The 27,793-nt window shown below is 60.2% G+C and overlaps 1 protein-coding gene across 1 annotated transcript in view; it reads right to left on the bottom strand.

Moving 5' to 3' along the window:
* The window catches only part of PTPRN2 (protein tyrosine phosphatase receptor type N2), a 714,418-nt gene that overhangs the window by 452,196 nt on the left and 234,429 nt on the right, over positions 1 to 27,793 (bottom strand). The window contains exon 10 of the mRNA XM_048510498.1: positions 25,970 to 26,056. Within this exon, the coding sequence (XP_048366455.1) occupies positions 25,970 to 26,056 (87 nt within the window). The remainder of the gene's footprint in view (positions 1 to 25,969; positions 26,057 to 27,793) is intronic.

Raw genomic sequence — 27,793 nt, 5'->3', positions numbered from 1 at the left:
TATTCATTAATATATGTATTTATATATTATATAGTATTTATGTCTTTATTTATCTATCTATTCAATTTTTATAAACCAAATAAATAAATACTTAACCTGTGTTACTAATGAACTGTCAAGTTGGAAAGCAAAATCCATAGATGTAACATATGATTTTAAATCTAATAATTTAATAATAGTGTATAACCACTGTCTTATACCTAATGCCAATAAAGGTTATTGTGATTGTGCTTAACCTGTGAGTGGGACACATCGTTGCTGTTCACATGAAGAGCAAAGATTGTAGAAGACTGAAGTGCAGTGAGTAATTTGGGAGCCGCTGATTCTGTAGTAGTGTAGAGGCTAGTTCAAGGGTCTGCAACCTGCGGCTCTCCAGATGTTCATGAACTACCATTCCCATCAGCCCCTGCCAGCATGGCCAATTGGCCATGCAGACAGGGGCTGGTGGGAATGGTAGTTCATGAACATCTGGAGAGCCACAGATTGCAGACCCCTTGGCTAGTTGCTTATAAACCTCGTTTGTCTCACAGATGTAAGACCAAATACAAGAGAAGGATATATGTTTAACAAAAAAAATTCCTGTTAAAAGACTGTGGAGGTATTTCCTTAGAGAGCCTTTCAGTGCTCATCTATTTCCTTTTGATATTTATTAGCTTTATTTGTATTGTGCATTCTCTTACCGCATAAATGGCACGTGCTCCAACTCCCCGAATGCCATTTAGGAGCCACAGACAGTCACATCATAAAAGAATGCCCTTTTCGTTCTTATAAGGGCAAAGTTTGGGAATTATTAAAAGTACTAACAAAACTGGGTGGATAAGTAATCTAGATGTGAGACTGTAAAACTTATCATTGTCTGTCTGTCCTGTTTTACAGATCATGGTCTGGCAGTCTTACCCATAATGTTTTTAGTTACTGTATTTGATTTTATTGAATTTTGTCTACGTAATATTGTGTAGTGCTTTCTTGGGAACTGGTTTTAAGATTCATTCTATAAATGCCATTTAAACTTCTGTATATGAGAAGCGTAAGTCATATGACAAATAAATAAAGATTGTGCATTCTGATTTTTATTATTTTTAATCGTTTAGATGCTGGTTTATTGTAAGCTACCTTTGACACACACAGAGAAAAGCAAGAAAATAAATAAGGCAATAATGCAAAGTTGAAAAGCTCAGTTTTGCAAAAGGAGCCCGGAAAAACAAAATGTGCCAGAGGCACATGCAAAGGACGCTGAATATGTTGGCCACACCACTCTAATTATTTTAGCCCCTGCTTATAGCTCAACCTTCCCTTGTTTTCCAAGCAAAGCTCCTAGCAACCATGCCCAATCAAATTAGTACAACAAGAAATAAAGTTTCATTTTGTCACTTGGTTTCATCACTCTTGTGCCAACTGCTCCAGTAACAGCCCAACTGCAACAAGTCCTTTAGCTAACGGTTGTTAGTGAAACTAACATGGGGAAAAACTGTGCTGCAATATCATTTAAGTAATGAGGCCAAATTAGGCATCACCACACAAAGATTCAGCAGATGTCGCTTATGCATGCTTTAAAGCAATGTTTCGGTCATTAATAGTTTTTTAACGTGCCTGTTATTCATCCAAAAAGTTTTGGACGCATTCTTCAAAGACAGATATTTGCTGGCAATCTTCCAAATGCCTAGTAAGTGTAAAGCGCCACAGCTCGACTGACCACTGGGCATCTCTCCAGACAAAAGCCAGATGAAAGTTCACTTTTTAAAATGTATACAGTATTACCTATATATCCTTTAAAACATTGCAAAATTAGACAGTCTCTTCCGTCCTTGCCATATTTATTTGGAAATATGTTCATCTGATTGAAGCGGGATTTATCTCTAAGTATACATTAAGGATTGCACCCCTGAATTATTTTGAGCTAGCAATGTTCTTGGCCATATTGCCACAAGACCTTAAAATGTACACTGACACAAATATAATCGACCATTCTGGGCATATATTGCATAAGATTCTAGAGTTGAGAAAGGAGGGAAGGCTGATCATGGCTTCCAAATGTAACTTGTACTTGTACTTCTTTCTGAGTGAAATCTGCTGGCAGTACGAATGTGGAAATTTCAGTGGCCGAATGCAAAGGAGTAATAGTCAGGGCATAGACTGGGGGGGGGGTGGGGGGGGGGGGGGGTGGGGGGGGGGGGGGGTGGGGGGGGGGGGGGGTGGGGGGGGGGGGGGGTGGGGGGGGGGGGGGGTGGGGGGGGGGGGGGGTGGGGGGGGGGGGGGGTGGGGGGGGGGGGGGGTGGGGGGGGGGGGGGGTGGGGGGGGGGGGGGGTGGGGGGGGGGGGGGGTGGGGGGGGGGGGGGGTGGGGGGGGGGGGGGGTGGGGGGGGGGGGGGGTGGGGGGGGGGGGGGGTGGGGGGGGGGGGGGGTGGGGGGGGGGGGGGGTGGGGGGGGGGGGGGGTGGGGGGGGGGGGGGGTGGGGGGGGGGGGGGGTGGGGGGGGGGGGGGGTGGGGGGGGGGGGGGGTGGGGGGGGGGGGGGGTGGGGGGGGGGGGGGGTGGGGGGGGGGGGGGGTGGGGGGGGGGGGGGGTGGGGGGGGGGGGGGGTGGGGGGGGGGGGGGGTGGGGGGGGGGGGGGGTGGGGGGGGGGGGGGGTGGGGGGGGGGGGGGGTGGGGGGGGGGGGGGGTGGGGGGGGGGGGGGGTGGGGGGGGGGGGGGGTGGGGGGGGGGGGGGGTGGGGGGGGGGGGGGGTGGGGGGGGGGGGGGGTGGGGGGGGGGGGGGGTGGGGGGGGGGGGGGGTGGGGGGGGGGGGGGGTGGGGGGGGGGGGGGGTGGGGGGGGGGGGGGGTGGGGGGGGGGGGGGGTGGGGGGGGGGGGGGGTGGGGGGGGGGGGGGGTGGGGGGGGGGGGGGGTGGGGGGGGGGGGGGGTGGGGGGGGGGGGGGGTGGGGGGGGGGGGGGGTGGGGGGGGGGGGGGGTGGGGGGGGGGGGGGGTGGGGGGGGGGGGGGGTGGGGGGGGGGGGGGGTGGGGGGGGGGGGGGGTGGGGGGGGGGGGGGGTGGGGGGGGGGGGGGGTGGGGGGGGGGGGGGGTGGGGGGGGGGGGGGGTGGGGGGGGGGGGGGGTGGGGGGGGGGGGGGGTGGGGGGGGGGGGGGGTGGGGGGGGGGGGGGGTGGGGGGGGGGGGGGGTGGGGGGGGGGGGGGGTGGGGGGGGGGGGGGGTGGGGGGGGGGGGGGGTGGGGGGGGGGGGGGGTGGGGGGGGGGGGGGGTGGGGGGGGGGGGGGGTGGGGGGGGGGGGGGGTGGGGGGGGGGGGGGGTGGGGGGGGGGGGGGGTGGGGGGGGGGGGGGGTGGGGGGGGGGGGGGGTGGGGGGGGGGGGGGGTGGGGGGGGGGGGGGGTGGGGGGGGGGGGGGGTGGGGGGGGGGGGGGGTGGGGGGGGGGGGGGGTGGGGGGGGGGGGGGGTGGGGGGGGGGGGGGGTGGGGGGGGGGGGGGGTGGGGGGGGGGGGGGGTGGGGGGGGGGGGGGGTGGGGGGGGGGGGGGGTGGGGGGGGGGGGGGGTGGGGGGGGGGGGGGGTGGGGGGGGGGGGGGGTGGGGGGGGGGGGGGGTGGGGGGGGGGGGGGGTGGGGGGGGGGGGGGGTGGGGGGGGGGGGGGGTGGGGGGGGGGGGGGGTGGGGGGGGGGGGGGGTGGGGGGGGGGGGGGGTGGGGGGGGGGGGGGGTGGGGGGGGGGGGGGGTGGGGGGGGGGGGGGGTGGGGGGGGGGGGGGGTGGGGGGGGGGGGGGGTGGGGGGGGGGGGGGGTGGGGGGGGGGGGGGGTGGGGGGGGGGGGGGGTGGGGGGGGGGGGGGGTGGGGGGGGGGGGGGGTGGGGGGGGGGGGGGGTGGGGGGGGGGGGGGGTGGGGGGGGGGGGGGGTGGGGGGGGGGGGGGGTGGGGGGGGGGGGGGGTGGGGGGGGGGGGGGGTGGGGGGGGGGGGGGGTGGGGGGGGGGGGGGGTGGGGGGGGGGGGGGGTGGGGGGGGGGGGGGGTGGGGGGGGGGGGGGGTGGGGGGGGGGGGGGGTGGGGGGGGGGGGGGGTGGGGGGGGGGGGGGGTGGGGGGGGGGGGGGGTGGGGGGGGGGGGGGGTGGGGGGGGGGGGGGGTGGGGGGGGGGGGGGGTGGGGGGGGGGGGGGGTGGGGGGGGGGGGGGGTGGGGGGGGGGGGGGGTGGGGGGGGGGGGGGGTGGGGGGGGGGGGGGGTGGGGGGGGGGGGGGGTGGGGGGGGGGGGGGGTGGGGGGGGGGGGGGGTGGGGGGGGGGGGGGGTGGGGGGGGGGGGGGGTGGGGGGGGGGGGGGGTGGGGGGGGGGGGGGGTGGGGGGGGGGGGGGGTGGGGGGGGGGGGGGGTGGGGGGGGGGGGGGGTGGGGGGGGGGGGGGGTGGGGGGGGGGGGGGGTGGGGGGGGGGGGGGGTGGGGGGGGGGGGGGGTGGGGGGGGGGGGGGGTGGGGGGGGGGGGGGGTGGGGGGGGGGGGGGGTGGGGGGGGGGGGGGGTGGGGGGGGGGGGGGGTGGGGGGGGGGGGGGGTGGGGGGGGGGGGGGGTGGGGGGGGGGGGGGGTGGGGGGGGGGGGGGGTGGGGGGGGGGGGGGGTGGGGGGGGGGGGGGGTGGGGGGGGGGGGGGGTGGGGGGGGGGGGGGGTGGGGGGGGGGGGGGGTGGGGGGGGGGGGGGGTGGGGGGGGGGGGGGGTGGGGGGGGGGGGGGGTGGGGGGGGGGGGGGGTGGGGGGGGGGGGGGGTGGGGGGGGGGGGGGGTGGGGGGGGGGGGGGGTGGGGGGGGGGGGGGGTGGGGGGGGGGGGGGGTGGGGGGGGGGGGGGGTGGGGGGGGGGGGGGGTGGGGGGGGGGGGGGGTGGGGGGGGGGGGGGGTGGGGGGGGGGGGGGGTGGGGGGGGGGGGGGGTGGGGGGGGGGGGGGGTGGGGGGGGGGGGGGGTGGGGGGGGGGGGGGGTGGGGGGGGGGGGGGGTGGGGGGGGGGGGGGGTGGGGGGGGGGGGGGGTGGGGGGGGGGGGGGGTGGGGGGGGGGGGGGGTGGGGGGGGGGGGGGGTGGGGGGGGGGGGGGGTGGGGGGGGGGGGGGGTGGGGGGGGGGGGGGGTGGGGGGGGGGGGGGGTGGGGGGGGGGGGGGGTGGGGGGGGGGGGGGGTGGGGGGGGGGGGGGGTGGGGGGGGGGGGGGGTGGGGGGGGGGGGGGGTGGGGGGGGGGGGGGGTGGGGGGGGGGGGGGGTGGGGGGGGGGGGGGGTGGGGGGGGGGGGGGGTGGGGGGGGGGGGGGGTGGGGGGGGGGGGGGGTGGGGGGGGGGGGGGGTGGGGGGGGGGGGGGGTGGGGGGGGGGGGGGGTGGGGGGGGGGGGGGGTGGGGGGGGGGGGGGGTGGGGGGGGGGGGGGGTGGGGGGGGGGGGGGGTGGGGGGGGGGGGGGGTGGGGGGGGGGGGGGGTGGGGGGGGGGGGGGGTGGGGGGGGGGGGGGGTGGGGGGGGGGGGGGGTGGGGGGGGGGGGGGGTGGGGGGGGGGGGGGGTGGGGGGGGGGGGGGGTGGGGGGGGGGGGGGGTGGGGGGGGGGGGGGGTGGGGGGGGGGGGGGGTGGGGGGGGGGGGGGGTGGGGGGGGGGGGGGGTGGGGGGGGGGGGGGGTGGGGGGGGGGGGGGGTGGGGGGGGGGGGGGGTGGGGGGGGGGGGGGGTGGGGGGGGGGGGGGGTGGGGGGGGGGGGGGGTGGGGGGGGGGGGGGGTGGGGGGGGGGGGGGGTGGGGGGGGGGGGGGGTGGGGGGGGGGGGGGGTGGGGGGGGGGGGGGGTGGGGGGGGGGGGGGGTGGGGGGGGGGGGGGGTGGGGGGGGGGGGGGGTGGGGGGGGGGGGGGGTGGGGGGGGGGGGGGGTGGGGGGGGGGGGGGGTGGGGGGGGGGGGGGGTGGGGGGGGGGGGGGGTGGGGGGGGGGGGGGGTGGGGGGGGGGGGGGGTGGGGGGGGGGGGGGGTGGGGGGGGGGGGGGGTGGGGGGGGGGGGGGGTGGGGGGGGGGGGGGGTGGGGGGGGGGGGGGGTGGGGGGGGGGGGGGGTGGGGGGGGGGGGGGGTGGGGGGGGGGGGGGGTGGGGGGGGGGGGGGGTGGGGGGGGGGGGGGGTGGGGGGGGGGGGGGGTGGGGGGGGGGGGGGGTGGGGGGGGGGGGGGGTGGGGGGGGGGGGGGGTGGGGGGGGGGGGGGGTGGGGGGGGGGGGGGGTGGGGGGGGGGGGGGGTGGGGGGGGGGGGGGGTGGGGGGGGGGGGGGGTGGGGGGGGGGGGGGGTGGGGGGGGGGGGGGGTGGGGGGGGGGGGGGGTGGGGGGGGGGGGGGGTGGGGGGGGGGGGGGGTGGGGGGGGGGGGGGGTGGGGGGGGGGGGGGGTGGGGGGGGGGGGGGGTGGGGGGGGGGGGGGGTGGGGGGGGGGGGGGGTGGGGGGGGGGGGGGGTGGGGGGGGGGGGGGGTGGGGGGGGGGGGGGGTGGGGGGGGGGGGGGGTGGGGGGGGGGGGGGGTGGGGGGGGGGGGGGGTGGGGGGGGGGGGGGGTGGGGGGGGGGGGGGGTGGGGGGGGGGGGGGGTGGGGGGGGGGGGGGGTGGGGGGGGGGGGGGGTGGGGGGGGGGGGGGGTGGGGGGGGGGGGGGGTGGGGGGGGGGGGGGGTGGGGGGGGGGGGGGGTGGGGGGGGGGGGGGGTGGGGGGGGGGGGGGGTGGGGGGGGGGGGGGGTGGGGGGGGGGGGGGGTGGGGGGGGGGGGGGGTGGGGGGGGGGGGGGGTGGGGGGGGGGGGGGGTGGGGGGGGGGGGGGGTGGGGGGGGGGGGGGGTGGGGGGGGGGGGGGGTGGGGGGGGGGGGGGGTGGGGGGGGGGGGGGGTGGGGGGGGGGGGGGGTGGGGGGGGGGGGGGGTGGGGGGGGGGGGGGGTGGGGGGGGGGGGGGGTGGGGGGGGGGGGGGGTGGGGGGGGGGGGGGGTGGGGGGGGGGGGGGGTGGGGGGGGGGGGGGGTGGGGGGGGGGGGGGGTGGGGGGGGGGGGGGGTGGGGGGGGGGGGGGGTGGGGGGGGGGGGGGGTGGGGGGGGGGGGGGGTGGGGGGGGGGGGGGGTGGGGGGGGGGGGGGGTGGGGGGGGGGGGGGGTGGGGGGGGGGGGGGGTGGGGGGGGGGGGGGGTGGGGGGGGGGGGGGGTGGGGGGGGGGGGGGGTGGGGGGGGGGGGGGGTGGGGGGGGGGGGGGGTGGGGGGGGGGGGGGGTGGGGGGGGGGGGGGGTGGGGGGGGGGGGGGGTGGGGGGGGGGGGGGGTGGGGGGGGGGGGGGGTGGGGGGGGGGGGGGGTGGGGGGGGGGGGGGGTGGGGGGGGGGGGGGGTGGGGGGGGGGGGGGGTGGGGGGGGGGGGGGGTGGGGGGGGGGGGGGGTGGGGGGGGGGGGGGGTGGGGGGGGGGGGGGGTGGGGGGGGGGGGGGGTGGGGGGGGGGGGGGGTGGGGGGGGGGGGGGGTGGGGGGGGGGGGGGGTGGGGGGGGGGGGGGGTGGGGGGGGGGGGGGGTGGGGGGGGGGGGGGGTGGGGGGGGGGGGGGGTGGGGGGGGGGGGGGGTGGGGGGGGGGGGGGGTGGGGGGGGGGGGGGGTGGGGGGGGGGGGGGGTGGGGGGGGGGGGGGGTGGGGGGGGGGGGGGGTGGGGGGGGGGGGGGGTGGGGGGGGGGGGGGGTGGGGGGGGGGGGGGGTGGGGGGGGGGGGGGGTGGGGGGGGGGGGGGGTGGGGGGGGGGGGGGGTGGGGGGGGGGGGGGGTGGGGGGGGGGGGGGGTGGGGGGGGGGGGGGGTGGGGGGGGGGGGGGGTGGGGGGGGGGGGGGGTGGGGGGGGGGGGGGGTGGGGGGGGGGGGGGGTGGGGGGGGGGGGGGGTGGGGGGGGGGGGGGGTGGGGGGGGGGGGGGGTGGGGGGGGGGGGGGGTGGGGGGGGGGGGGGGTGGGGGGGGGGGGGGGTGGGGGGGGGGGGGGGTGGGGGGGGGGGGGGGTGGGGGGGGGGGGGGGTGGGGGGGGGGGGGGGTGGGGGGGGGGGGGGGTGGGGGGGGGGGGGGGTGGGGGGGGGGGGGGGTGGGGGGGGGGGGGGGTGGGGGGGGGGGGGGGTGGGGGGGGGGGGGGGTGGGGGGGGGGGGGGGTGGGGGGGGGGGGGGGTGGGGGGGGGGGGGGGTGGGGGGGGGGGGGGGTGGGGGGGGGGGGGGGTGGGGGGGGGGGGGGGTGGGGGGGGGGGGGGGTGGGGGGGGGGGGGGGTGGGGGGGGGGGGGGGTGGGGGGGGGGGGGGGTGGGGGGGGGGGGGGGTGGGGGGGGGGGGGGGTGGGGGGGGGGGGGGGTGGGGGGGGGGGGGGGTGGGGGGGGGGGGGGGTGGGGGGGGGGGGGGGTGGGGGGGGGGGGGGGTGGGGGGGGGGGGGGGTGGGGGGGGGGGGGGGTGGGGGGGGGGGGGGGTGGGGGGGGGGGGGGGTGGGGGGGGGGGGGGGTGGGGGGGGGGGGGGGTGGGGGGGGGGGGGGGTGGGGGGGGGGGGGGGTGGGGGGGGGGGGGGGTGGGGGGGGGGGGGGGTGGGGGGGGGGGGGGGTGGGGGGGGGGGGGGGTGGGGGGGGGGGGGGGTGGGGGGGGGGGGGGGTGGGGGGGGGGGGGGGTGGGGGGGGGGGGGGGTGGGGGGGGGGGGGGGTGGGGGGGGGGGGGGGTGGGGGGGGGGGGGGGTGGGGGGGGGGGGGGGTGGGGGGGGGGGGGGGTGGGGGGGGGGGGGGGTGGGGGGGGGGGGGGGTGGGGGGGGGGGGGGGTGGGGGGGGGGGGGGGTGGGGGGGGGGGGGGGTGGGGGGGGGGGGGGGTGGGGGGGGGGGGGGGTGGGGGGGGGGGGGGGTGGGGGGGGGGGGGGGTGGGGGGGGGGGGGGGTGGGGGGGGGGGGGGGTGGGGGGGGGGGGGGGTGGGGGGGGGGGGGGGTGGGGGGGGGGGGGGGTGGGGGGGGGGGGGGGTGGGGGGGGGGGGGGGTGGGGGGGGGGGGGGGTGGGGGGGGGGGGGGGTGGGGGGGGGGGGGGGTGGGGGGGGGGGGGGGTGGGGGGGGGGGGGGGTGGGGGGGGGGGGGGGTGGGGGGGGGGGGGGGTGGGGGGGGGGGGGGGTGGGGGGGGGGGGGGGTGGGGGGGGGGGGGGGTGGGGGGGGGGGGGGGTGGGGGGGGGGGGGGGTGGGGGGGGGGGGGGGTGGGGGGGGGGGGGGGTGGGGGGGGGGGGGGGTGGGGGGGGGGGGGGGTGGGGGGGGGGGGGGGTGGGGGGGGGGGGGGGTGGGGGGGGGGGGGGGTGGGGGGGGGGGGGGGTGGGGGGGGGGGGGGGTGGGGGGGGGGGGGGGTGGGGGGGGGGGGGGGTGGGGGGGGGGGGGGGTGGGGGGGGGGGGGGGTGGGGGGGGGGGGGGGTGGGGGGGGGGGGGGGTGGGGGGGGGGGGGGGTGGGGGGGGGGGGGGGTGGGGGGGGGGGGGGGTGGGGGGGGGGGGGGGTGGGGGGGGGGGGGGGTGGGGGGGGGGGGGGGTGGGGGGGGGGGGGGGTGGGGGGGGGGGGGGGTGGGGGGGGGGGGGGGTGGGGGGGGGGGGGGGTGGGGGGGGGGGGGGGTGGGGGGGGGGGGGGGTGGGGGGGGGGGGGGGTGGGGGGGGGGGGGGGTGGGGGGGGGGGGGGGTGGGGGGGGGGGGGGGTGGGGGGGGGGGGGGGTGGGGGGGGGGGGGGGTGGGGGGGGGGGGGGGTGGGGGGGGGGGGGGGTGGGGGGGGGGGGGGGTGGGGGGGGGGGGGGGTGGGGGGGGGGGGGGGTGGGGGGGGGGGGGGGTGGGGGGGGGGGGGGGTGGGGGGGGGGGGGGGTGGGGGGGGGGGGGGGTGGGGGGGGGGGGGGGTGGGGGGGGGGGGGGGTGGGGGGGGGGGGGGGTGGGGGGGGGGGGGGGTGGGGGGGGGGGGGGGTGGGGGGGGGGGGGGGTGGGGGGGGGGGGGGGTGGGGGGGGGGGGGGGTGGGGGGGGGGGGGGGTGGGGGGGGGGGGGGGTGGGGGGGGGGGGGGGTGGGGGGGGGGGGGGGTGGGGGGGGGGGGGGGTGGGGGGGGGGGGGGGTGGGGGGGGGGGGGGGTGGGGGGGGGGGGGGGTGGGGGGGGGGGGGGGTGGGGGGGGGGGGGGGTGGGGGGGGGGGGGGGTGGGGGGGGGGGGGGGTGGGGGGGGGGGGGGGTGGGGGGGGGGGGGGGTGGGGGGGGGGGGGGGTGGGGGGGGGGGGGGGTGGGGGGGGGGGGGGGTGGGGGGGGGGGGGGGTGGGGGGGGGGGGGGGTGGGGGGGGGGGGGGGTGGGGGGGGGGGGGGGTGGGGGGGGGGGGGGGTGGGGGGGGGGGGGGGTGGGGGGGGGGGGGGGTGGGGGGGGGGGGGGGTGGGGGGGGGGGGGGGTGGGGGGGGGGGGGGGTGGGGGGGGGGGGGGGTGGGGGGGGGGGGGGGTGGGGGGGGGGGGGGGTGGGGGGGGGGGGGGGTGGGGGGGGGGGGGGGTGGGGGGGGGGGGGGGTGGGGGGGGGGGGGGGTGGGGGGGGGGGGGGGTGGGGGGGGGGGGGGGTGGGGGGGGGGGGGGGTGGGGGGGGGGGGGGGTGGGGGGGGGGGGGGGTGGGGGGGGGGGGGGGTGGGGGGGGGGGGGGGTGGGGGGGGGGGGGGGTGGGGGGGGGGGGGGGTGGGGGGGGGGGGGGGTGGGGGGGGGGGGGGGTGGGGGGGGGGGGGGGTGGGGGGGGGGGGGGGTGGGGGGGGGGGGGGGTGGGGGGGGGGGGGGGTGGGGGGGGGGGGGGGTGGGGGGGGGGGGGGGTGGGGGGGGGGGGGGGTGGGGGGGGGGGGGGGTGGGGGGGGGGGGGGGTGGGGGGGGGGGGGGGTGGGGGGGGGGGGGGGTGGGGGGGGGGGGGGGTGGGGGGGGGGGGGGGTGGGGGGGGGGGGGGGTGGGGGGGGGGGGGGGTGGGGGGGGGGGGGGGTGGGGGGGGGGGGGGGTGGGGGGGGGGGGGGGTGGGGGGGGGGGGGGGTGGGGGGGGGGGGGGGTGGGGGGGGGGGGGGGTGGGGGGGGGGGGGGGTGGGGGGGGGGGGGGGTGGGGGGGGGGGGGGGTGGGGGGGGGGGGGGGTGGGGGGGGGGGGGGGTGGGGGGGGGGGGGGGTGGGGGGGGGGGGGGGTGGGGGGGGGGGGGGGTGGGGGGGGGGGGGGGTGGGGGGGGGGGGGGGTGGGGGGGGGGGGGGGTGGGGGGGGGGGGGGGTGGGGGGGGGGGGGGGTGGGGGGGGGGGGGGGTGGGGGGGGGGGGGGGTGGGGGGGGGGGGGGGTGGGGGGGGGGGGGGGTGGGGGGGGGGGGGGGTGGGGGGGGGGGGGGGTGGGGGGGGGGGGGGGTGGGGGGGGGGGGGGGTGGGGGGGGGGGGGGGTGGGGGGGGGGGGGGGTGGGGGGGGGGGGGGGTGGGGGGGGGGGGGGGTGGGGGGGGGGGGGGGTGGGGGGGGGGGGGGGTGGGGGGGGGGGGGGGTGGGGGGGGGGGGGGGTGGGGGGGGGGGGGGGTGGGGGGGGGGGGGGGTGGGGGGGGGGGGGGGTGGGGGGGGGGGGGGGTGGGGGGGGGGGGGGGTGGGGGGGGGGGGGGGTGGGGGGGGGGGGGGGTGGGGGGGGGGGGGGGTGGGGGGGGGGGGGGGTGGGGGGGGGGGGGGGTGGGGGGGGGGGGGGGTGGGGGGGGGGGGGGGTGGGGGGGGGGGGGGGTGGGGGGGGGGGGGGGTGGGGGGGGGGGGGGGTGGGGGGGGGGGGGGGTGGGGGGGGGGGGGGGTGGGGGGGGGGGGGGGTGGGGGGGGGGGGGGGTGGGGGGGGGGGGGGGTGGGGGGGGGGGGGGGTGGGGGGGGGGGGGGGTGGGGGGGGGGGGGGGTGGGGGGGGGGGGGGGTGGGGGGGGGGGGGGGTGGGGGGGGGGGGGGGTGGGGGGGGGGGGGGGTGGGGGGGGGGGGGGGTGGGGGGGGGGGGGGGTGGGGGGGGGGGGGGGTGGGGGGGGGGGGGGGTGGGGGGGGGGGGGGGTGGGGGGGGGGGGGGGTGGGGGGGGGGGGGGGTGGGGGGGGGGGGGGGTGGGGGGGGGGGGGGGTGGGGGGGGGGGGGGGTGGGGGGGGGGGGGGGTGGGGGGGGGGGGGGGTGGGGGGGGGGGGGGGTGGGGGGGGGGGGGGGTGGGGGGGGGGGGGGGTGGGGGGGGGGGGGGGTGGGGGGGGCTGATGGGACTTGTAGTCCATGAACATCTGGAGAGCCGCAGGTTGCAGACCCCTGTTCTAGATTGTGAACTGAACTTCACATGATCACACTTTTCACTCTCATAGGCTCATTCCGCACATGCAGAATAATGCACTTTCAAACTGCTTTCAATGCTCTTTGAATCTGTACGAAATAGCAAAATCCACTTGCAAACAGTTGTGAAAGTGGTTTGAAAATGCATTATTTTGCGTGTGCGGAAGGAGCCATAGATACTCCTTACCTATTTGTATATTTACCAGAAATATCACACTGAAATGACAACAACAATAATAGTCACTGTCCGCTATATCGCCTATACTCCCAGTATGGAGAAATTTGAAAAGCAACGGATCATTAGAACAAGTTGTGTTCATACCCAAATCATGGACAAATGACTATTTGTCGTAGCCTCAGAATGTTATTGCAGGGAAGGGAAGTTTGATAAAACTGCAACGTTCAACAGTTGTCAATGACCACAGTGCTCTTGCGCAGTCTCCATTCATCCCAAGGGGCTTGCTCAGAAGATTTTCCTAGAGCTGGCATGGTGCAATAGAGTGTCAGACTATGATCTGGCAGATCAAGGTTCCAATCCCCACTACATCATGGAAACTTGCTGGGTGAACTGGGAACTACTTTCAGATCCCTGGTTTCAGCCCCAGGTGATCTTCCTCCCACCAACCAATCCCGGCTAGTTTATACTGAATGGATTTAGAAGGGTATGATTCTGCTCAGCCTGGCACTGCATGTAGATCTTCCTTATGATCAAGGCTATTCTTTTATGAGAAGGCTTCATGTCAGTCACTATTTATTCTGGATATCTTTGGAGCCAGGGTTGCCAGCTCTGGGTTGGAAAATATCTGAAGATTTTGGGGGTGGAGTCTAAGGAGGGTGGGGTTTGGGGAGGGAAGCGACTTCAATGAGGCATAGAGTCTATCTTCAAAAGAGGCTATTTTCTCCAGGTAACGTGACCTCTGTTGCCTAAAGATCAGTAGTAATCTCAGGAGATCTCCACCATCCACCTATTTGCAGTTCTTTTGTGACTCATCCCTGATATGTCCAGTCTGTGAATGCTTTAGTACATTCCAATTACCATACAGGGACAGGGCTTATGTAGTTTCCCTGTTTCTCCTGCAGCTGCCGATACACCCTACTACCTATGAGATAGCTTTAAAAGGGGCTTGGACAGATTTATGGAGAAGTTGATCTATGGCTATCATCTTGATCCTCCTTGATCTGAGATTGCAAATGCCTTAGCAGACCAGGTGCTCGGGAGCAGCAGCAGCAGAAGGCCATTGCTTTCACATCCTGCATGTGAGCTCCCAAAGGCATCTGGTGGGCCACTGCAAGTAGCAGAGTGCTGGACTAGATGGACTCTGGTCTGATCCAGCAGGCTCGTTCTTATGTTCTTATGAGACTTCCAACTATGTCCTCACGTTTCCGATCCCAGTCACCTGGAGCAGCTACTCCCCCCACACAAACACATTCAAGGCTTTTTCATTTTTTTAAAAAACTGGCAAATTCCAGCTTTCATTTAAAAATAAGCAAATATCTATCACCTTTTCTTGGGAAGATCTAAGGGGAAAGGGGCTGGAGAATTTTGAAATGAAAGATGCCAATTCATTGAAAATGATATACAGATTGTTAGAATGTTATATCAGGACAATGATATATCAATCGCCATCTGCTGATAAAAGCAAACAGCCCCCAGTGGTAAATGGACAGTGACTGCCATATGGGCAGGACCAAGCAAATTAAAAGTTTCTCATCCATACAGTGGCTGTTAAGGCTTTGCTAACATCTTTTCCAAAAACACTGCAACAAAGCAGTTTGGGAATGATCTGAGAAAAGCCATTCAAAACCCTGGAGATGAACAAAGGTACCACAAAAACGGGGGGGGGGGGTCACCTCCCAAGAGGATTAAGCCAGAGCAATGTGGAAATGGCCCAACTAAGCCTCTCATAATATATTTATATTGCATAAATTTACAGCCCTGTAAAACAATTAGAAAGGTCAACAATTCAAGAAAATCCATGCACTACCAATTTCCCATTCAGCTGAGATTCCATTTTATGATGGACTAGCCTTCTCAATTCCTCCCACCTGTCACAATGGAAGTAATCGCCTTGTAACAGCATTGTTGTGTTTGAACAGATCAGTAATCCCCCGAGTCTGATATTGCTACACTTTCTGCAAATGAGTTCCTCAGAGTGACCTATAAAACGGCCATTAATAAATAACCGTGGGTGTAATTAACCACCTGAGGCAATTAACACTTGCCATATTTTCCTAGTTCACCTATTAATATCAGGCTAGCTGCCACAGTCCGCATTTTTTTAGACAACTGAGTTCCATAGCTGACACACGATCGTTTGAAAATTAAATGGTCCAGCATATCATTTATACATTATCGTCCCACTCTTCCCAGAGTAGCTTACAAGGGGTTCTCAGTGGTCAGCCATCCTTCAATAACAGTACGGTCAAGCTTCAATAATGGCACAACATCAAACGCTGCCTGAATAGATCAAATACGTGATGTCATGCAAAGTGCACTGATGCTTCAAAATTCTTGGGGAAATGTTTAGGGTACATGCCACACAAGACAACTCTGTGTGGAAATCTAATAATGCACCTAGTGGGGCAGTCTGTATAACTCAGTAGTTGAGCACATACTTTGTATGCAGGTTCAAATCCTGGCGTCCCCATTTTAAAAGAGTCTCGTGTAAATAGCGTTACAACTCTGTCTGATATCCTGATACTCTCGAGAACAAAATATACCATACTGTATAATAGGAACCACTGGTATGACTCAGTATAAGGCAGTTCGATATATTCATAAGAAACAGGCTGCAGAAAGGATCCAGAACAAGTTGAGATCCTGGCCAATGTAAGTTTGGCAAATCCAAATGTTAAGATTTCAGTTTTCCCAGACAGATATCAGCCATGATCTCTATACACTGAGTTTGATGTCATTTCCCAGCATGCTCTATTGCCTGATCAGGCTACTACAAGGGCCAGGAACTTTACGCCCCGGACCCCATCTGGTGGAATCGTCTCCCCAGTGAGATCAGGGTCCTGAGGGACCGAAATTGTACAGCCGAAAAATAGCACCCTAGGGCCAGTAAAAACACTGACCCTGGGGTGCTGTTCACACAGCTGGCGCTGCTGCATCACAGCAGCGCAGTGCTCGCCCCCCCCCCCCCCGCCTGCGTGAAAAAGCCACTTTTGAAACTCGCTCCCTGGGCAAGTTTTTTCCAAAAGTGGTGTTTTTGCGCCGGCACAGTGCAAAGCGCACGGGCGTGAGGGCACCACTTTTGGCCCCTCCGATTTTCTGTTCACCTACCTCTCCTCCCTGCGCAGCTCTGGACGACTGGAGGGACATGCCTGCGCTGCCCTCCAATCCCTGGAGTTAATTCCATATATTACAAAGTCCACATGGCAGATACCTGGCCTCCATAAGGCCTTTGTCTTAGACTGCTCCTAAAGTGGCACACAGTTCCCCAGGAATTTGGAATAGGACTGTAGTGCTTACATCCTTTGCACACACTATTTTCTTTACCTAAAATGGCCTTTGGGAGCCATTATTTACCCAGCTGAAGAAACTTACATGTACTGATAGTTATAAACAAGGTTCCCCATTACGGTACAAAGTGACACTCAGTGCTATTTCAGGTTAGGAAATGGCACGAGGGAATGTTTAACACCCTGCTCAGCATGCACTGTGGACCTGACCTGATTCAGTGCACAGAAGTTTAAACTTCTACTTAAACGTCTCCAAGGCAATATCAAGGGATTCACAAAGGTTTGTGTATTCTTATCAACTCTGTCAGAAACAGGAAGTTAAGAAAATTCAAGACTGTCCAAGTATCATACCTGAAATAAAATTCATTCATGAATACTTTTTTCAAGGACAGATAACTCAGAGTCACAACGTATCTAACTTAATTCATCAAACAGTTACACATAACACAGCTGTTAAAAAGTTCTAATGTGACTTTGCAACATATACAAGTATATTTAAATCAATCAAGATATGAACGCTATTCAAACACACTGGCTCACGTCAAGAACACCTACCATTTCAATAAAGTAAAATATTAACAACGACCAGTTTATAAATTGAAGTTCTGGTCCTAATTTTTATTCTTCTCTGAATGTAATCTCTTTGATGATCACTCAAGCCACATAAATAATTTGCTGAGTTTTCAAATGATTTTTCTATTAATCTCTGACAAGTCATAAAACTTGACATTTTCATCACGCTGAAAGTGTGAAATTTGTCAACACTGCTGTCATGAAAATTAGGTTCCTAACATACAAAACTTAAAGAACAAAACATGAAAGAACGGGGTTTGATAAATAATGTATGATTGCTAGGACTCTAAAGCAATGGTGCTTGAACAATTTAAGTGACTTACATTTACCAGAATAATACATTATTGGTGAATGAATGTACACATGGAATGGGTGCCAGCAGGGGAGGATGGTAAATGATAGGGAATCTGGCAAGAGATCAGCATGCACTGTAAGAAGAGAGAAGGATACAGGTAGGTACTGGGTTGTCCTTTTATAGTTTTAGCCTTAGACGGGCATCCCAATCTAAAGGGGGGGAAGATGTGTGGCAACCAGGGCAGTGCCACCCTGCCGCCTCCAAAGAGGCATTTGGCAGCGAACTGGCAGAAAAACAACAGAAAACCCTTGCCAGATGTGAAAAGCCCCATTCAGGTCAATGGTTTACGCTGCCCTTTTTGGTGTTGTCTGTGCCAGGAAAAGCGGGAATTCCCAGGCCCAAAGTTGGTCCTGCCCCCCCCCCCCCAAAAAAAACACCCCTATCGATACCAGCGCAGCCTCAGGGAGCAGAAGACTGGCACCGTAGGGGCGAACTTCCGCTTTTCCCTGCTGCGGAGCCACACAGCAACCTGCTACCAACATGAGTGCCTCTGCGTCAGCATCCGTGCCCGTTTGGGCGGCACAAGTGGCAATGGCACTGACACCAGGCTCATGCTGCTTCCAACGTGGCCTCATCCCCCCCCCCCCCCCCCAGGACTGCACTGTAAATAAAATCATCAGACTATGAGAACATGGAGAAAATAATAAGGGCAAAAAGCCACAGTATTCATAGACAAATACAGAATACCAGTCATAGACTCAAACCAGAGGAATTTAAAAGAGGTTCTGGCTGCCACAGTTCCAATAATGACAGTGATTTTCCAAATTATGATTTCATATCAAATGTAAGATAAACTATACTCCGTGTGTTTTCATTGGATTTCTGCTTCCAAGCAAAAGTTTTAAACATCAAATTAAAATATGAATCATGAAATGAGGCAGTGTGCTGATGAAATCTTGCATTCAATTATTTGGCAGCAAAATGTCAGGGACTGGGAAAACCATTCTAGCAATGTGATTCTCCATAATTCTGCAGTGTCTAATATGCTAAAGGCTTGGCTTGGCTCTATGGAGAGCTTCATAAATAATGTTTCATTGCCATGTCTGCACATTACTTCAAATTAAAATTGAAGATAGTGACAAGCATAAACCAGGCTCCAGAACAAAGAGTACTTTTCACAATTATATGCTCTTTTTTAAATTTACATTAATTTTTTTCCCCAAAGTTCCAAAGATTACAATTGAATCGTAAAGCAATGACAGAGAACATAACTTCCAACAAGACAAAGTCCAAACCTGTAGGCCTGTTCAGATAGATACTATTTGGTCTGAAGTTTGAATAAGAAGCGTGCTTTGGGAAAGGGGCGATCCCTACCTTGCAGGGTCACAGGTATCTCATGTTCAAAGAAATGCAGGATCTCCAGGTATATTGGTAGCACTCTGGGGTAAAGGGAACATCACCACACAAACAAATCTAGGACCTATTTGCATTCTCATCCCAGATAGCATTCCAGAGATCATGTAAGTTCTGAATAGTTATGGTGAAAGTTATACAAAGCCAGTGAAAGACACAGAGAGCCAGTATAATGTGGTAGTTAAGGGTGGCGGCCTCTAATCTGGAGAACCAGGTTTAATTCCCCACTTCTCCATATGAAGTTTGCTGAGTAACCTTGGCCTAGTCACAGTTCTCTCAGTCCTACCTGCCATGCAAGGTGTCTGCTGTGCCGAGGAGGGAAGGGAAGGAAAGGAAATTATAAATTGCTTTGAGACTCCTTCAAACAGATGTCTCAAATATGCAGTCCATGGGCTGGATCCAGCCCCTTGAGAAGGTTTGTTTGTTTGTTTAATCATATTTTTATCCCACCCTATCCCAAAGGGTGGGCCTGCTGAGCCTGCTGAGGCAACTCCGCCCCCGCTCACGATATGGCTTGGTGAGCCAACCTCACGTTGCCAATCTGTGTTGGCAGGCAATTGCAGGCTCGCCAACTGAGTCAGCCACCCCCAAAGTGGTGGCCACCTTCCCCAGTGCTGTTCTGAGCTGGAGAGCTGGAGCCACCTCTCCATGCCAATCTGAGGCAAAACATTTGTAGCAAAACCTTATTAGAAGTACAGAATAGAAGAATTCTACAGTAAGTCTGGCTTTCCACCTGTTTTAATAAGAAGCCAGTGGCAATTCTATCAAACCAGAGGGGGGTTAGATAATCTTAGCTTCTCTAATTTGAAGTTCTGTTTGGCCGTTTCTGCATGGCCACGCTGCGGAGGTGCGTCGGCGTAAATGACGCTGACGCACTCCCCCCGGGACTGTTTGCATGGACGGTCCCAGTAGGGGCAGGAAACTGCACCATCCCCTGAATGCCTTACCATCCCTTCGACCTTCTGGCACGTCGCCCAGGCAACAGCTCTGGAGTCGCAGGGCAGGGGGATGTCCCCTGGCCTGGGCGACGTGCTGGAAGGTCGGAGGGATGGTAAGGCGTTCAGGAAAGGAGGGGGGAAATGGCACCTTCCAGCTGTTCGCACGGCAGCGGTTGGAAGCCACTGTTTCCGAAAATCCTCACTCAGGGAGCGAACCCCTCCCCAGGGAAGCTGTTTTTAGCGTCCCTGGACGCTGCGTTCCGCCCGTGCGGAAACAGCCTCAGTAACATATAACAGCTAAGTGCTGAACTTAGGGGCAGAAGAGAGATCTCTTTTCACCCTGATTTCTGAAAGCAATACAGCAGACCTGCTCTTATATGAAGAGATAATTTTACCTCCAAAAGACAATTATGTATATTATATAAAAGATATTATTTCAAAACCAAAGCTAAATTAACTTCAGCATACCCAAATGTACAAGATCCAGCAAAGACCGAACAAGAAACACTCCCATCTCTGGTTCTCCAAAATCTGTATGCTGGTTTAAACAAACCGGTTTCTTATTATTTTGCGCTCAAGCTACTGATAATTTCCTTCCGTGTTTCCCTTTGCAACCTACACGTGCTTCATGTCATAACCTCTCAGCATGATGAAGTGGAAACACCAAATACTGCAGCAGTGTTTAGGTTCTGGATGAGTGGGTTTGATTAAATGGCTGATTGGGTTTTTCAGATGATAGCAACATAACAAGAGGAAACAAAGAACCACCACCACCAAAGGCTTTGCACGTCCATTTAGGACACTGTGGCTGATTTGCCAACTCAAGAACGTGCATGAGAAAGGAATTATACAATTAGATGCTTTATTCTGTTGTCCAACAGGCGGAGCCAAATCATCTATACATAACATTTCCCCTCCCAATCCTAAAGGCACTTAATTAAATGCAAACCCCAATGATTTATTGTTTATGTTATTAGGCTTATAGGCCACCCATCCTCGTTAGAAGGGTTCAGGGCAGCTTACAACAGTTTATCCAGCATATTAAAAGTAATGATTTCCATATAAAAACATGAGGCCTCAGATCCTACTATAACTCAGCTGGAAGGGGAAGGGGATAATGATCAAATAGGACCCTGCTATTGAAAAGATGTTCCTGAAAGGAAACCAAACCAAAGCAAAACCTGCCTGCAAAAAACAGCCCGATAGTGCAATCCTAAACAGATCTACCCCCTTCCAAGTCCACTGAAATCTGTGGGGTTTGAAGGATGTAACTCTGGACTGGATTGCACTGTGCGCAAATGTAGCATTTCAGGCTGTACCTCGTTACTGTTATAACTCAGAGGAGAGATGTTGGGACACAGTCCTGTCATATGCTCTGAAAACCATGCTCCCTAATTTTTAAGTGTTAGGGACAGGATGTTGTTCAGTGACCATGAAGGAACAGTGTCATGACAACGCTTGGAGGCAGGGAGAGACAGGAGCACATTAGGTGACTTTAGGCAAGTCACCACATCCTAGCCTCAATCCCCTATCTATGGCCTTTTCTGCAAGCACAGCTTACCACAGATTTTCCCACTGGTCAAACCTTGGCTCATTCCGCACATGCAGAATAATGCACTTTCAAACTGCTTTCAGTGCTCTTTGAAGCTGTGCGGAACGGCAAAATCCACTTGCAAACACTTGTGAAAGTGGTTTGAAAATGCATTATTTTGCGTGTGCGGAAGGGGCCCTTGTGTCTTGGAACAGTTTTTTATGAAATCATTCTGCACATCTCTTTTCTCACTGTTATTTTGTCGTTGTCCCTGCCCTGTCTTTTCAGTTGCATTTATTCCATATGCTACTGCTGAAAACATATTCCTGATTGTGGTGGGGTGTCATCTAAGACACAGAAGAACAATGCTCCCCACTGTATTGTTGAAGGTTTTCATGGATGGATTCAACTGGTTGTTGTGGGTTTTCCAGGCTGCGATTACTTCTAGCACTCTTTTCAATCACCCCAGAGTCTGTTTTATGCAATTTCCCCCAGATTCAAAATTGCCCTAACATTACACCGCTTGTTCTATGTGAAATTGACAAAACTGATCCAATCGACGCTGCTTTTTTTGGATCTCTTCCTCAATGTTACATTGCTAGTTGATATGACAAAGAGAAACTAATTTTAAAAATCATTTTGAAAATGAAGGAGGAGGGGGAGGAGAAAATGCCTGAAGGGGAAGTTGGGCAGTTACACTGAGCATGGATAAATACTCAATACTTGGTGAGTGAATAAAGGCCATTTCAACACGATTCCATACTCAAGGTGGATTCTAATCTGGAGAACCGGGTTTGATTCCCCACTCCTCCACCTGAGTGGCAGAGGCTTATCTGGTGAACCAGATGCATTTCCACACTCCTACATTCCTTCTGGGTCACCTTGGGCTAGTCACAATTCTTTGAAACTCTCTCAGCCCCTCCTACCCCACAAAGTGTCTGTTGTGAGATGAGGAAGGGAAAATAGTTTGTAAGCCACCTTGAGCCTCCTTACAGGAGAGAGAGGTGGGGTATAAATCCAAACACTTCTTCTTCTTCTGGCTGGGAAACAGATTGAAAAAAAACCATATTTAAAGTGCTTAGGGATACAGAGGAAAAATGAAGGGGAAATGTTTCCAGAACCAAATGGTGGGGAAAATATGTGGAATTCAAAGAAAGAAAGTACCATTTGGTGGCAAGATACACTGTAAACAACTCGTGCAAGAAAGGGTCTATAATGTGGGGACAGTTGTCATGATTTCCATACAAACTGTTATAAAGGTTAATGAGAGAATTATGTGAAATGCTTTGAACGCTCTTAGTGTTACATTCTAAGTTTGATGATGATGGTGATGATGATGATGGTTGCCCAGCTGCTGCTATTAAGATGTCCACATGCTGAAGCAGCCGAGCGCATGCAGCTTAAAGCCAAACGTGTATTTATTACACTTTTGCAAAGTTTTCCAAGGAATACTGTTGGACTGAGGAATTTTCATAAGGCTATGCATATTATATTGATTTTTAAATCAGCAAATTCAAACTAAATACAAACATACAAGAAGAGCATGTGAAAAATCTCTCTTCTGGCTTAATGCAATCATAAAACATGTGGCCAGAAAGGAGAGGGGGAGCAATGTAAACAACTTTTTCCATAAATTTTCTCATGTCTATAAAAACATGCAGGCAGCCATCAGAAATACTGACAATGTTATTAATTTCAAAAGGGTATTTAGTGGGCAGGTGAGCTCTTTGAACACCTCACTACATATATTTCATCAATATGAACCAATTTTGTCAGAACAGTTTTGCTACCCCTTAAATAATGTAAAATGATGTCAGTTCTTCCGGTATCATTTTATTCCACAATCCAAAATTTAGGACTGAGTTTCAAGATCGATACACGGTGATAAAATCATACCACGACTTCAGGTTTTAGTCATTTGCAGAACAGACTCGCTAGGTGTTAATTTCAACATCCTGTGTCATCCCAGTGCTATTACTATTTATTAGATTTAAATCCCATCCACCGTGGGAGATCAAGCTGGGACACACGGGTTCTCAAGGTAACTCCAGTGCAGGTACTGATCAAGCCTGTTTAAGGAAGGCTGTGGCAATATGAGCCTCCCAATCATATCTTGGGACTGCATCAATGTCAGAGGACTTTTATTACACAAAGTTCAAAGCAGGTTCATCCAGTCACGGACCGCACATCAGGCAAGCAATAGCTGCACTTTGGAAGAACGATGCTCGAGCACTATTCTAGACTTATATTAGCAGAGTTTGATGAGCCTATTGTGAATTTTCAGGTGGCAGAGATAGACTTTGCTTCAACATTCACACAACTTCTCATTCTATAATGGCTGGTCTCATGGAATTCAATTGACTTCATCATTGTATTTTAGGTTCGGAGAACAGAATGCAGCCTAAAATAAAATCCTATCTTAGTAAAATCTAGAAGCCTAATTCTCAGAAAAGAGAACACGGTCTGATTTTGCATCCTGCGTATTGTACCATTCAATGTTTTGCATACATTTATATGTAATTATTCATATTTATAAGTTCATTCTATGAAGGCTGAGAAGAGGGAGATTGTTATTATGCAAGTTGCGGTGGAAACTACTGAACTAACTACATGAACTCATAAAATATCTCCTGATACTGCCATTCACCTTCATTCCATATTGTACTGGCCCAGAAATCAATCACAGGGGCCACGGACACCCATAATTGGATTATAAAATCACACTGATTGTGGCTTAATGTCTGCTCACATAATTACATCAGCATGTTAATATTATTTTAATGGTCCCTAATGATGTAATGCAAAATAATTGTTTTTTTCACAGCCGCACAACCATTAACAAAACAGCTTAAACATAACTAGTACTTTCATTTTTTTAAAAGAAACTTGGACTATCACCAGAACTGTCACCTAAAATGGGGAGGGGGGATACTTGTTTCCACCATCCTAATTACCTAGTTATTTATTCCCCTAATATATATGTTATTCGTACACCAGGACAAAGAAGCAAATGCAATGGAAAACCTGAGAATAACCTCTGAGGGCAACAGCGGGCCAGAAACACCATCTAAGATCCCACACAATCACTTAGCTGCTATGCGTCAAGGAAGGAGAAAAACACGAGCTTATCACCAACATACAAACCAGCTTATCATCACAACCAATGAGAAAGAAAAAAAGAAAGAAGGAAGGAAGGAAAGAAAGAAAGAAAGAAAGAAAGAAAGAAAGAAAGAAAGAAAGAAAGAAAGAAAGAAAGAAAGAAAGAAAGAAAGAAAGAAAGAAAGAAAGAAAGAAGAAAGAAAGAAGAAAGAAAGAAAGAAAGAAAGAAAGAAAGAAAGAAAGAAAGAAAGAAAGAAAGAAAGAAAGAAAGAAAGAAAGAAAGAAAGAAAGAAAGAAAGAAAGAAAGAAAGAGTATCTGTTGGTAACTGCATGTACAGAAACTGAAATTACTTTGTTGTTGGAGGGGCACAACATAAACACAGAGAACTGTAGGGTTTTATTACCTTGGCCTTCGGTATCAACTTTCTGTTGATTATTTTCAACTTTATCATTCTGTACCAGGTTTCTCGTTGCTTCCTCTCACCCCAATCTCAACTGTTTTTTCCCTCCCACCGCTGTCTCCCAACAGTTAGCTGCCTATTGCCTCAAAGAAATCTGGCAAAACTACTCTTCTGTTCTGTATGTCTTTGCCACCCTAAATTATTGCATCTCTTATTCTTAGCTGTGCTCCATCTCCCATTCGTTTTCTTTAATTAATCTCAATTGTATAGCATGCCGCCTATTTCTTTTCAGCCAACTAGGAAAAAGCTGTACTCCATGCTGGTGCCATTGAATATAAGATATCCTTGCCAAGAAATCCGCATCTGGCAGCATCCGTCTATATTTTACCGGCATCTGACACATTTCGGCAAAAGGAAATGGAAAAAATGCTTCTCCTGGTTGTTCCCTTTTCATGAGTCCTTCTCTCACGAGGCCAGTCATATTTAAACTATACTAAGGCCCCTTCCACACATGCAGAATAATGCACTTTCAATCCACTTTCAACACACTTTGCTTAAAATTCCTAAAAGCCGATTAAAATCCTTAAAAGCCTATTAAAATGCTGGAATTAATGGCAACTCCTGGTGGGGTTTTCAGGGCGAGAGACGTTCAGAGGTGGTTTGCCATTACCTGCCTCTGTGTCATGCCCCTGGTATTCCTTGGAGGTCTCCCATCAAAATAATCGTCAGGCCTAGCTTCTGAGATCTGATGCGATCAGGCCAGCCTGGTTAATAGCTGCTGATAAATTTACCTACTTGAATTCCTTGCAGCCTTTTAAAAACCGTCTTAGATTAGGACTATGATGAGCACATGGGGAAATGGGATTACCCTTATCTTCCCTGCCCCTTTGCTCATTCACTGTAACTCATGAACCAAGTACAAGTGTATATGCTTATATATTTATATATGCTTATACTTTACACGATCAGGAACTCTGGCAAATGAAGGGTCTCAGCTGCACACAAATATACACTTTGTGTGTAACTTCTTGCTCTCAAATTATACAAAATGTGCGCAGTGGACAGAATAGGACCAACCGATCTGACTATGCTATTCCCCTGTGCCTGTGTACTCTTGCCTAATGATAACTTATACACTATCTTCTTGTGGTAGCCAGTTTCACAATATGTTGTATGGAGTTGTACTTCCTTTCAAGATCTGAGTCTGCTGCCAATCATCTTAATTGAGTGACTCAAATTTGTTCCTTCCATCATGAAAAAATTATTTATTTGCTTCATTTATTTATTTTTATATTTCTACCCCGCCCATTCCCATAGGGCTCAGGGCGGCTTACAACCACTAAAAATATAAAAAAATACATTTAAAACATAACAAGTTCAATAAATACAATAAAATACATTATGTTGAAAACAACCCAGTAAAATGGCACCAAATGTTCTTACACTTGCCTACAGGGGGCGAACCATGATGGAATCTAACCCTGCTGATTTGGTGGAAACACCTGATGGAATAACTCTGTCTTGCAGGCCCCATGGAATTGATTCAGAACCCGCAAGGCCCTGATCTCATTAGGGAGGATATTCCACCAGGTTGGGGGGCCAGGACAGTAAAAGCCCTGGCCCTCGTAGAAGCCAGCCAAATGTCCTTGGGGGCCAGGGATCACCAGAAGAGTCCCCTACGATGAACGATTTATACCACACTTTTCTCCCCAATAAAGACCCAATGCAGCCAACATAGTTTTTCTCTCTTGCATTTTACCCTCCCAACAATACTGTGAGATAAGTTAAGCTGAGAGTGCGCAGCAAGCCTAAGGCCAGTCAGCAACCTTCCACAACAGATGGAATTCACACCTGGAATTCAGATTCTAATCTGACTTTCTACAGCATAGTGGTAAGGAGAAAAAATTCTCCCTCCATATCTTTTATCATAAAAACCGTCCAGAACAAACGCATGGTGACCTTTTTGTCTTTCCCACTCAGAACAGCTTCCAGTGTTAAAAGAAAACTAGAAATTAACAGAGGGGCTGGTCTCTGTGTACGTACTTGACATCAGCAAAGGCAGACATCGGCAGCTTCAGAAGGTCCGCAACGTCTTTTATTAACTCCAAACCTTTTTCCTCACTCAGAGGGCTGTTGAAAGGGAGCAAGAAAACACAGCATTACAAAAATGGAACTCATCAATACCTGAGAGGCTAAAACTCCCAAAAGAGTTATCACCTTGGCCTGTTAGGTAGTTTGAAAACTAGCGCTTACTGTATTCCTGTCACATAGCGGTTGTGATATCGGGGGAAATGGGATCAGGTGCTTCCTCAGGCATGATGAATCACCTGAATTTTCCAGCAATAAGACAAACAATAAGGTGTAAATGGAATTGTTAGGAAGTGTAATGGGCCCAATGATGCAGGGACCAGTTCATCTTGGTCCTCAATAAACAATGTAATATGGTTTAAAAAAAAATAAAAAGGAGAAAAGGCTAAGGGAGGAAGACAACAAGATGAGGTTGAAAACAAAACAGCGTTTGTCAAATAGCAGGACTCGGACTCAAATGGACACGGGGAAACTTGGTTTTTTTTTCTTATTTATTAGTTTCTAAAATGAATTCTTGCTTAACGAAAGGAGACACAAACATTACAAATTCAAGAGTAAATGACAGAGCTAACTACACTCTCCAGAACAGGATGGTCAGAAGAAGGGGGTTAGTAATTTGTTTCCATGTTTCTGTATGCCAGTGGTGGCGAACCTTTGGCACTCCAGATGTGATGGACTACAATTCCCATCAGCCCCTGCCAGCATGGCCAATTGGCCATGCTGCTAGGGGCTGATGGGAATTGTAGTCCATAACATCTGGAGTGCCAATTGGCCATGCTGGTAGGGGCTGATGGGAATTGTAGTCCATAACATCTGGAGTGCCAATTGGCCATGCTGGTAGGGGCTGATGGGAATTGTAGTCCATAACATCTGGAGTGCCAAAGGTTTGCCACCACGGCTGTATGCTATAGTCAGCGACTTACCTTCAATCTTTCTAGCCCACCTCCGTATCACATTTTCTTCAGTAGATATTTTAATTTGAAAATGAGATTGTAATCCAACAAAAGAAACACTATTCTATCCATACTTCAGAAACAGAATTCGCAGCTAAACAAAATATGGACATGTAACCAACAAATTCAGAGATAACACCAGTGAATGCTGACAGACAATCCCTTAAATTAGATTCCAGAATAGGAGCTGTGTTGCTCTGTTGTAACAAGAACAAAAAAAAAGAAGACGACTTGTGGCATGTTAAAGACAAACAGATTTATTGTGGAATATATGCCACAATAAATCTGTTCATCTTTATGTTGCCACAAGACTCCCTTTTTATTTTTTTCTAAATTAGATTGTTATCATTCACCTGTACACATCTGACAAGCAGGGACATAAATAAGCACATGTCAAAAGTTTTATTTTTCAGAGGTTTTTTTTTAACTTGAATGATCGGATGCTTCACAAAATTAGCACAAAGCGATCTCCAGGAAATAAAATCTTTATAACCACTTGAGCTACCTAAGGCACTAAACGTCATCTCTGCCAACTGCAAAAATTAGTTATGGTGTCAAGTTTTTATAACTATTAAGAATAAAAAAGCCATAAGGAAAAATATGTTCGTATTTATTAAGCAAATTACCCGTAAGGACTTGGGGTCAGAACAACAAAACACCTACCTTTGCACATTTAAGCTTTTATTTTTAATTTAGTGTAATGCAAATACCTCCCAGGACACAACCAGTGTATATTCTTATGAGCAACACATTTTACATCAGCAGCATTGTGTGTGTTTCCTTACAAGGATCCACTGTGTTGGTCTCAGCATTTAGTTTAAAGTGC

The sequence above is a fragment of the Sphaerodactylus townsendi genome, linkage group LG11, assembly GCF_021028975.2.
Source record: "Sphaerodactylus townsendi isolate TG3544 linkage group LG11, MPM_Stown_v2.3, whole genome shotgun sequence".
Taxonomy (NCBI): Eukaryota; Metazoa; Chordata; class Lepidosauria; order Squamata; family Sphaerodactylidae; genus Sphaerodactylus; species Sphaerodactylus townsendi.
Note: the sequence above shows the minus strand (reverse complement) of the source record. Positions and strands in the feature narration are given on the sequence as shown.